This window comes from Tarenaya hassleriana, unplaced genomic scaffold (assembly GCF_000463585.1).
Source record: "Tarenaya hassleriana unplaced genomic scaffold, ASM46358v1 Cleome26, whole genome shotgun sequence".
Taxonomy (NCBI): Eukaryota; Viridiplantae; Streptophyta; class Magnoliopsida; order Brassicales; family Cleomaceae; genus Tarenaya; species Tarenaya hassleriana.
The window spans coordinates 1954105-1965864 of NW_010965869.1; the positions used below are offsets into that span (position 1 = coordinate 1954105).

The 11760-nt window shown below is 34.0% G+C and overlaps 1 protein-coding gene across 1 annotated transcript; it reads left to right on the forward strand.

Moving 5' to 3' along the window:
• The first annotated feature begins 3128 nt into the window (after nucleotides 1-3128).
• On the forward strand, nucleotides 3129-3686 carry LOC109116815. The gene has a single exon (XM_019202904.1). It carries the CDS (start codon nucleotides 3129-3131, stop codon nucleotides 3684-3686), a length of 558 nt encoding a protein of 185 aa, XP_019058449.1.
• Nucleotides 3687-11760: the final 8074 nt, after the last annotated feature.

An 11760-nucleotide genomic window follows, 5' to 3' on the forward strand; every position in this document is an offset into this window, starting at 1 on the left:
AAAGCAGTTTCCTTCTGACGGTTTCGGTTTTATATAAACCGGTTGGTTTCCAATGTTAGAAAACTGTTGCAGGTCCGGTTTGGAATGAACCGGAACAAAGTTGTACGGACCAAACCAAAACGTTTTGTGACCTTATCAAACCGTACCATTTGAAATCGGAGTTAGCTACACCGGCTCATTAGAAATTCTAAGTAAAACTAATTGTTAAAGATACAAAATCATGTTTATAAAAAATATACAAAATCTATTAAATTGAACAGATTTATTTCTTGGGTCGAATCAAATTATATTGCGTAGGGGAATTTTTCTATACGAATTTAGTAAAATGTGATCTTTTTATATATGTATTTTTAATTTGACAAAAAACTATATTTGAATTCAAAATTTTTCAAATATCTACACGAATTGTTAAAGTTAACAGTAATTACATACATAATCATCATTTTCGTTAAAATTTTTTAGATTCTGTTAACTAATGTATTAGTTAGGTAATTATTATAACATTATACACGTTAGTGTATTAGTTAACAGAATTCAAAATATTTTAACGAAAATGATGATTATGTATGGAATTACTGTTAATTTTAACAATTCGTGTAGATATTTAGAAAATTTTGAATTCAAGAATAGTTTTTTGTAGGGATGTCAATTAAGTCCGGAGCCCGGAATTCGGTCTGAACCCGCCTGAAAATAATAAGGATTTGGGTCTAAAAATATCGGCCCATTAAACTTCGGGCTTTCGGACTTCGGGTTAAATGAGACATGAGTCTATCGGGTCGGGTCTGTCGGGTCTCAAGTTGGGCTTGAGGCCCGTAGATGTTTTTTTTCTAACCAAAGCTTTGACTAGATATAATATTAAACCTAACCTTTTTGTTACTAACGCTAAACCCTTTTGTTTTTTTCGGCAGAATCACCACTTTCATTTTTGGCATCGGTTCTGCTTTTGACATCTCTTCAAATAAAGTTGTTGTCTCTCCATCGGATCTCCGACGATCGCCGCTGATGGATTGTCCGGTACGCGTTTTTCATTGCATGGGTTTTAAATTTGTTTTCTTTTGCGAGCACCGTAAAAGTGGTGACGAACTGTAGAAGTCAAAAGTTATATATATATATATATATATATATATAATCATAGACATGTGTATAGCTTTGTCTTTGGCGTTGAAGTTGTTATAAATTAATCAAGAGTGTATGCGTTTGTTTTTCTGATTTTTCATTTTTAGAAAAAAAATAAAACTGACGGAAAATAAAATAATTGAACGCAAGGATTTAGTGAGTAGGAGAGAGAGAAAATTTGATTTTCAACTAATGCCTTAATGTTGAGCCCACACTTCTTATTTATAATGATAATTAAAACAAACTAAAACTAAAAATCTGGAAGATCATGTGTAACCCTAGATCTTTTAGGATTTATTCAAACTAAAATAGAACAATCACCTCTTTAATCACCTCTTTAATCTTGTTTCTATGTCTTCACCTACATCAAAGTGGCCTCCTCTTCAATCTCTTCGACCATATGAGTTGCGTCATCTCTCTCTTCTCTTGTTTTGCAATCAGAGGCGAAATGACTATATTTATTATATGCATAGCACATGATCTTGTTTATATCAAACCTTGGTTTCTCACCTCCTTGACCGCGACCTCATCCAAACGAACGACCTCTACCACGACCTCTTCTCCATTCACCTTGTGCGAGGAGAACGTGTTCATCAACTCTCGATTCACGACCCCTTAACCGCTCCTCGTGTGCCTTAAGTGATCCGGTAATTTCTTCGATCGACTTAGTCTTCAAGTCTCCAAACTCTAGATAAAGCCAATTGGATGTACTTCGTGGAAACTGATCTGAGCATTTTTTTAACGACGTATACTTTGTTAACGCTTTCTCCGAAAGCTTTTAATTTATTCACTATCGTCGATACTCTTCCGGTAAACTCATCCACCAACTCACTCTCTTCCATTTTGAGTCTTTCGAGCTCCCATCATAGCGACTGTGCTTTGACCTCCTTTACTTTAGTCTCACCATGATTCAACATCTTTAAGGCATCTCATGCTTCTTTTGTCGTTCTTCTTACTCATATCTGTAATAGGGTCTCCTCACTTATGCGCTGACAGATTGTTGCAAGAGTCATCTTATCTTTGCTCTTATCAATAGATCCCTCTAACTCGATCGCATCCCAAACACCTTGTGTCTGCATATAAATTTTCATTTTCATAGCCCATACCGTGTAATTTGTCTTTGTCAGGAGTGGGTATTGAAGAGACGTGTTTCTTTCCTTTATCTTCGTTGTCTTAACATCTTCATTTTGAATACCTCTGCCACTTCGATCGATACTTCGAATGACACTCCCGGACAACTCTTCCATAGATATAGATTTCGACATGGACTATGAAAAGAAAAAACAAAACCAGGCTCTGATACCACTGTTATAAATTAATCAAGAGTGTATGCGTTTGTTTTTCTGATTTTTTCATTTTTTAAAAAAAAATAAAATTGATGAAAAATAAAATAATTGAACGAGAGGATTTAGTGGGTAGGAGAGAGAAATGAGATTTGATTTTCAAATGATATCTTTATGTTGAGCCCACACTTCTTATTTATAATGAATATAATAAAAACAAACCAAAACTAAAAATCTAGAAGATCATGCGTAACCCTAGATCTTTTAGGACTTATTCAAACTAAAATAAAACAATCACAAATGACCAAATCAAAAACCCACACGTGAGAAACATGATTAACTCCAACAGAAGTCATATATCTATAATCATAGATATGTGTATAGTATATTTTAATATCATATGAAAGCATACAAAGTCCTTTTTTTTAATAATAAAGATATGTATTTATGTTATTTGTTGAAAGATTATCGGACGTATCAATATTTGTAACTTAAAATGCATATCTACGGGTGTACACATGTCTTGGATGAGAGATTAAACATGGATTAGTACATTAGTATTTATTTTTTACATCTAATTATGTTTAATTAGTAGGATATATAATATAAATAGATTATATAACACGATGGGTGTTTATGTATATGTTTGGCAACTAAACTCTTAAAGAAAATAATATTTGATATATACATGTGACGAGTTTTTATCAGGTTTAAATTTTTTTAATCGCAATGGATGTCGACGCGATTGAGTATGAACACCAAGAATTAGAGTGTGAACTCAATGTTGGATTATCTCAACCTGAAGAAATCAGAAATCAAGTAAGTGGTAGAAAGCGGAAAAAGACTTCTAGTGTTTGGAATCATATAACTCGGGTTGATAGTGAAAATGTCACTTGCAACTATTGTGGTAATAATTATACGGCTTCTCCATCTCTCGGGATATCGCATTTATTACGGCATCTTAAGCGTTGCACGAAAAAGCCTAAGTTTGAAAATGTAGTCAATATGTTGATTGACCATGAGGGGAAGCTGAAGGCAAAGAAGATAGATCAGAAAATTTGGAGGAAAAAGTTTGCTAAACTGATCATATGCCATGAATTGTCGTTTGCTTTTGTTGAGTATGCATCGTTCAAAGAGTTGATATTATATGCAAACCCAGATATCAAAATGATATGCAGAAACACTGCTTCTAGTGATGTTGTAAAGCTTTATGTGGATGAGAAAGACAAGTTGAAGCTTCGATTAGCTAATATTCATAGTAGGATATGTTTAACTTCTGATCTTTAGACGTCTATCACAAATGAGGGGTATATTTGTGTGACTGCACATTATGTTGATGAGAATTGGAAATTGAATAGTAAGATACTGTCGTTTTGTACATTCCTCCCTCCCCCTCTCCTGCATATAAGAACAGAAATATCTAAGAAGATTTTTGGTTGTTTGAAAGATTGGGGAATAGAGAATAATATTTTTTCTCTCACGTTGGATAATGCTTCAACCAACGATAGTATGCAAGACATCTTGAAACACCAACTTTCTTTGCAAAATAGTTTATTGTGCGAAGGTGAATTCTTCCACATCAGATGTTGTGCACATATCTTGAATATCATAGTGTAAGCTGGTTTAAAGGTGATTAGTGATGCTCTAGACAAGGTTAGAGAAAGTGTGAAATATGTTAGAGCGTCAGAGGCAAGGATGAAAGTGTTTGATGAATGTGTGGAGCAAGTTGGTGGAAATATTAGAGCTTCTTTGTGTATAGATGTGACAACTATTGAAAAATAAAATGCGGAAATTAAATTTGAAAGAAAGAACAAAAAATAAAAGAACGGAAACACTTTTATTGTTACATATCTTCTTCTTGTTACATTACAATAAAAATAATCTATACATTTATAGGAAAAGTTATTGAAAGAAACAAGAAAATAAATATACGAAAGAAACAAATAAGATAAAATATAATTGACACAATATATATTTTATTCTTAATTGATATAATGCCTTTAATTATTATCAATCATATCAAATCTCCATATTTTGTTTCTATTTCAACATTCCCCTCAAGATTGATTTTGAAAGAATTCAAAAATCAACCTTGAAGATAAAACAAAATGATGAAAAACTTCATTGTTATTAGAACAATCCATAGACACCAAATTTCATTCATTTAGAGAATACTAACCTTTTTCAAATCACTTCGTTTGACTTTAAAGTTTTAGTTTTAACTCTTTTTGTTATAGCATCTTGCTTGATCTTAGAGTTTTTAGCTTTGACTTCTTTTTGTCATAGCATATCGTTTGAATCTGGTTTTTTACTCCCCTTTGAACGATTTGGATATATGAACATCCAAAACGCAAAAGAAAGAAGAGATTAGAAAATTAGAAAAAAGAGAAACATATAGTTCAGATCGCAACGCTGCTCTGATACCATATTGAAAAATAAAATGCGAAAATTAAATTAGAAAGAAAGAACAAAAGATAAAAGAACAGAAACACTTTTATTGCTACATCTCTTCTTCTTGTTACATTACAATAAAAATAATCCATACATTTATAGGAAAAGTTATTGAAAGAAACAAGGAAATAAAGATACAAAAGAAACAAATAAGGCAAAATATAATTGACACGATATATATTTTATTCTTAATTGATATAATGTCTTTAATTATTATCAATCATATCAAATCTCCATATTTTGTTTCTATTTCAACAACAACACGTTGGAATTATACTCATATGATGTTTGTAAGTGCTCTCAATCATCGATATGCTTTTAGTAATCTTGCTTTGATTGATAGAAATTACAAATTCTGTCCAACAAATGAAGATTGGATCAGGGAAGAAAAAATACATGACTTCTTGATGTCGTTTGATGATATTACAACGATGATATCTGATTCAAAGTATCCGACTTCTAACTTGTATTTTATGAAAGTTTGGAAGATTGAACTACTTTTGAAAGAGTATGTATGAGGTGAAGACGATCTTCTTAAAAGCATGGCTGAAAGAACGAAAGTGAAATTCGATGAAGATTGGGAATAATATAGTATCATTCTTGCCATAGGAATCGTGCTTGATCCGAGGATAAAATTGGAAGCATTGAAATTCTTTTATGATCAACTTGACGAGGAAAGTAGTCAATCAAAGGTGGATAAAGTGAAGAATAAGATGTATTTAATCTTTGAATAATACAAAAAAAAGATTTGGGATATCGACTTCTAAGAGTTATCTATTTCACAAGATAATAGTTTAAATTAGGAGGATAAACAAGGTTCCACTCAATTTGATGTAAGTTATCTTTTTTTTTTTTAAATTCGAGTTTCTTATTTTGCTATTGGATTTTTTCTATTGTAATGTTTTCAATTTTTTTATATGATTTAGGAACTAAGTGGATGGAAAAAAGCTTCTTTAGACGATGGATTAAAAATGGATTTGGATAAATATCTAAAGGATCCTACTATAGATTTACATCGATATAAAAATATGGATATTTTGGAGTTTTGGAAGATCAATGAAGCACAATATGGTACTGCATTGGCTTTTATGGCATCTGACATTCTCAGTATTCCTATCACTACCGTTGCTTCAAAGTCGTCTTTTAGCGCTGGTTCTCGTGTTTTAAACAAATATAGAAGTCGTCTTTTACCTACAAATGTCCAAGCTCTTCTTTGCACTCGTTCTTGGTTATTTGGTTTCGAAGAATACGGTAAAGTCTATATTTTTTATTATCCATTTTGGTTAGTTGTTTATATGTCTAAGTGTAACTATTTAACTTATATTTGTTTCTTTAATTGTCGTATTGTGTAGATTCTAGAAGTGGTATTGACGGTACTCTATCAACTTCATTGTCACCTATAGTCATCTTGTCGGAGAATTGATCAATTGACTAAAATTTTTAGCTTTATTTTTTTTTCTTAACTAACTATTTTGTTATTATTGATTTTAAAAATATTTCTGAACTAAATACTTTATTGTTATACGTTTTAAAATATTTTTGTTGAATGTTTCCCATTGTTGATTATTATTATCATCATCACAAAAAAATATTTTTATTTAATAAAAAAGTCCGAAACCTGGCCCGAACCCGTCCGAAACTCTGTAGGGTCGGACTCCGGACCACCAATCATAGATCCGAAAAATAAATAGGTGGGATACCCGACCCGAAAAATCTAGACTCGAATCGAACCCGATCTGGCCATTTTACACCTCTAGTTTTTTGTCAAATTAAAAATACGAGTATAAAAATATCATATTTTGCTAAATTCGTTTAGAAAAATATCATTTTTTTATTGTGTAGTATAAACCAGTATTACGATTGTATGTATGGCTTGAATTTCATTTCACTTGGATTCTATTGTGTAGAATTTAAAAAAATCCAAAAAAAAAAAAGTGATAACTGATGCCGAAATTCGTTATTCGGTTAAGGGAAACCAATAAGCAAACCGGATTGGTATTGATACCTAAACACTGCTACGGGATCTTTTTGTCTTCCGGCGCATGTTAGCACTCGATCCTCTTCACGTGAAGAGTAGGATTAAAGAGAATTTAATTATTAATTCGCCTGAAAAAAGAGATTATTTAATTGTTTTCTCCTTTTTCCTGAACAAAATGACAGAAAGGTTGGCCGCCAAAAATAGGCAAACAAATAAGACCAAGAAAATGACATCTAACATGTATTTATTTATTTATTTGTTAGAAAACAAATCCTTAAGACGTGAACATAGTTTTTTGTTAATTTTATTATAGACGTAGAAATTCTATTTAGATGCGTTCCTCGTTGGAGAAGAAACGTCGTTAATGCTGTGAGAACTTCTTGAATATTGGAGAGCAAATTCTCTATTCATCTTCTTCTTCTTCTTCTTCTTCATCTTGATTTAAAAAAAAAAAAGAGAAAATTTGTGATAATGCAATGCAAAAAATCGGTAATGGACTTCAATAATAACAATAATTATTAAAAAAAAAACATAACCTATATCATAACTCATGAAATATTATATACACACACATTAACACTTAATTTTTGAAATAGTTCACGGTTGTCGTTAAAATTAAATGGATGATTCTTATAAAAAAAAATTAATGGATGAGGAAATTGAATATAGTGTGTTTTTTTAATCACCTTTATTGATTTGGGCCACTTTCCCAACAAAAGCAAAATCGTAGCCTGCTGTTATTACACTTTCTCTTAGGTAACCAGGATACTTCGGTATTCTATTCTATTTGGGTTCATATCGGGAAGTAATCCAATTTTTTCGGTTTTATAAAAATAGATACCAATCTATTATTATATTATATTCTATTCGGTTTCAGTTTGATTTGGTTCAATTTCGGTTTTTATTAAAATAATATATCTTTTAAAAAAATCAGTTTTTCGGATTTTAAAAAAAAATCGATTCCATTCGGTTCGGTTTTAGAATTTTTCGAAAATTAATATCGTTCGGAAATTTTAAAACTTTTTAGATCGGAAAAAATATTGCATTTTGTCGGCTTAGTACGTAACCCTAACCAATTTTGTCGAAATTTCTATACAAAAACATAATTTTGAGATTTGCAAAAACGAAAACTTTGTTAAAAACGTGTTAGAAAAATGTTATTAATTTCTTAAAACCAATTTGTGGTGAATGAGAAATTAATTCTAAAATGTGGTTATACAAAATAAATATAAAAATGTGGAGGAAAAACATTTGTCCCACATTGGAAAAATGACAAGCACAAGGAAGGAAGCTTCCTTATATTTATGTTTGTCCCACATCTAAAGTTTTGGCCAAGAGGAAGGAAGGAGCTTCCTTATAAAAAGAGCCCCCCTTGAGTCAATATTGTTCAAGCTCAAGGTTGACTAAAGCTAAACATGCTTGGTCCCACTTCTTCCTCTTGGGAGAAAAACGAGCAAAGTTCCCCGAGCGGAACGTTTAAACTTTGGATTGAAAGTTCCACTCGGGACTATTTGATTCAGAGAAAAACGTTTCGATGTGGGATTTAAAATTTAAAGTTGCGCGTCGATGTGGGACGGTTGGGCTCCGAACCAATGCGTTCTTGACGAAACGTTTCCTTTTGGAACGATTCGGCTAGAACCGCTGGTTGAAAGGGTGGAACCTCTTCCTTCACATGTTTTCGTAGCAACCCCCGAATATTATAAATAGGGCGCCCATAGGATCATTTTCTGCATCCCATTTTTTCTGAGTGCATTCTTCTTTTAGAAAGAAATACTCTCAAACCTTTTCTCTAAAGAGTTCTGAACTTTTGTAGTTCGTTGGATTCTCTAAAGCAGGTGGTGCTTTTGTAGAATCGTAAGTCGTTGTATCTTGGAGACGATTGCTGTAAACCGTAACCACTTGATAACGGGGCAATTTCGTCTTGAGGAGATTGTGTCTAACACAAGCCTCGACTTAACCCACTTCAAAAATTTTCTTTTCTTTTGGATATTCTGTCTGAATTTCTGAATCCCACATCTGCGGAATCAACATTCTCTTTGCATCAATCTCTGGTTTTCGGGATATGAGTGAAAATACGGAACCTGGGCAGATCGGCGATACAAGGGAACCGTTCAGAGGAGGTGTGAAGATATTCGGAGTTTACCTAACCGAAGAGACGAAGCAGGTGAGAGATGGGGACAACACTGTTAGCTCTGTCGGTCTCGAAGACAGCGAGATCGGTTCTTGTGATTGTGAACCTCCTCTTAAGAGAAGAAACAAAGGTGAGTAAAAGTGCTATATGCTATCTGAGGTTCTGGTTATACTTCTCAGTACAGATGCTAAGAATAAGAACCGAATCTTTTATATAGCACTATCCATGTCTTATAGACACAAATTTCGTCTTGAGATTGTTGAATCCGCAGATGTGGGATTCAGAAATTCAGACAGAATATCCAAAAGAAAAGAAAATTTTTGAAGTGGGTTAAGTCGAGGCTTGTGTTAGACACAATCTCCTCAAGACGAAATTGCCCCGTTATCAAGTGGTTAGTTTTGTATTTCTTCTCTAAGGATTCCCAGAGTTCCTTAGCCCTCTTGAATGGACTGTATATATTATACAGCGCATCATCCAATCCATTTAACACATAGTTTCTGCATAGAAAATCTCCATGAATCCATGCATCATATGCATTCTTTCTTTCTGTGTTGGTTTCTTCATCCGAAACCGCAGGTGGTTCCTCGGTGAGGAAACGAGCCAGATTAAGAGTGGTTAGATAGAAAAACATCTTTTGTTGCCACCTCTTAAAATCCACACCATTGAACTTCGCTGGCTTCTTTCCAAGTGGCTGCTATCATTGAGAAGTTGCCACCGTTGTGGAAAGATTTCAAGAACTATCTCAAGCATAAACGCAAGGAGATGGGGCTTGAAGACTTGATCGTGAGACTTCGGATAGAGGAAGACAATCGTCGAGCTGAAGTCAAAAGCGACAAGAAAGCAATGGAAGTCAAAGTCAACCTTGCAGAACCTAGTACGGGAAAGAAGAGGAAGAATTTCAAAAACAAAAAGAAGACTTCCAAAGCCAAGAAATTCAAAGGAAATTGCTACAACTGCGGAAAACCGAACCATCTTGCTAAAGATTGTCGGAATCCCAAGAAGGAGGCTCACCTAATCACAAATCAAACGGTTCCATTGGATTTTGATGAGATGTCCTTGACCGCAGTAGTCTTCGAAGCTAACATGGTGGATAATCCCAAAACGTGGTGGCTTGACACAGGTGCAACACGACACATATGTGCCGACAAAGAGATGTTTTCGTCCTACATTCCCATCAACGGAAGGAAGTTGTTCATGGCTAACAACGAGACATCTCCGATAGTTGGACTTGGAAGAGTGGTGTTGAAGATGACATCCGAGAAGGAGCTAACGCTCATTGATGTTCTGCATGTCCCAGACATCCGCAAAAACCTGGTGTCAGGGTCCCTACTAGACAAGGCGGGATTTAGGCTAGTTATAGAATCTAGCAAAGTTGTATTGTCCAAAAATGGACTATTCGTAGGAAGAGGATACCTCGATAAGGGGCTCTACAAACTCAATGTAATGACTGTACTTCGCAATCTTGATAATAAAGAAAAGAGTTCTTCCTATTTGACTGAGTGTTCTAATTTATGGCATGATAGATTAGGACATGTAAACTACAATACATTGAGAAAGTTAGTGAACTTGGAACTCATTCCGAAGTTCAAAATAGACTCACAAAAGTGTGAAGTCTGCGTTGAAGCAAAGATGACAAAAACGCCTTTTCACTCGGTGGAAAGATCGACGAAACCTCTTGAGTTAATTCATACTGATATATGTGATTTGAAGTTTGTACAAACAAGAGGTGGTAAAAAGTATTTCATCACATTCATTGATGATTGTACAAGGTACTGTGTAATATATCTTTTAAGAAGTAAAGACGAAGCTCTAGATGCTTTTAAAAGGTATAAAAATGAGGTTGAAAACCAACACACTGCTAGAATCAAAATGATTCGAAGTGATAGAGGTGGAGAATATGTATCACTTTTTGAGGAGTTCTGTGTCGAGTCTGGAATAATCCATCAAACAACGGCTCCATACTCTCCACAATCGAACGGAATTGCTGAACGTAAGAATCGTACTCTTAAAGAGATGATGAATGCAATGCTTATAAGCTCAGGGCTACCTCAAAACTTGTGGGGGAAGCTATACTTTCAGCAAATCATATTCTTAATAAGATTCCCCATAAAACAACGAATATCACTCCATATGAGTTATGGAAAGGACGAAAACCATCTTATAAATACCTCAAAGTGTGGGGGTGTTTGGCTAAAGTAGAAATACCTAAGCCTAAACAAGTTAGGATTGGACCTAAAACTGTCGACTGTATCTTTATTGGATACGCACAAAACAGTAGTGCTTATCGCTTTTTGGTACATAAATCTGAAATTTCGGATCTAACTGAAGGAATGACGATTGAGTCCAGAAATGCAGTATTCTTTGAAGATATTTTTCCGGCAAGGCGAGAAGAAAGAGGTTCTAACAAAAGAACATACAAAACTGCAATTGAGACATCTGAGCAAGATGAACCAAGACGCAGTAAAAGGACAAAAGTGAAAAAGTCTTTTGGTCCTGATTTTCTATCATATATGATAGAAAATGAACCGAGAACTTTGCAAGAGGCATTCTCAAGTCCAGAAGCTCCATTCTGGAAAGAAGCTGTAAACAGCGAAATTGAGTCCATCATGCATAATCATACTTGGGAGTTGGTTGATCTCCCACCTGGATGTAAACCTCTAGGATGTAAATGGGTGCTAAAAAGAAAATATAAAGCAGATGGATCAATTGATAAATACAAGGCTAGACTAGTAGCTAAAGGGTATAAACAGGTCGAAGGACACGATTTCTTCGACACTTATTCTCCAGTAACTCGAATTACG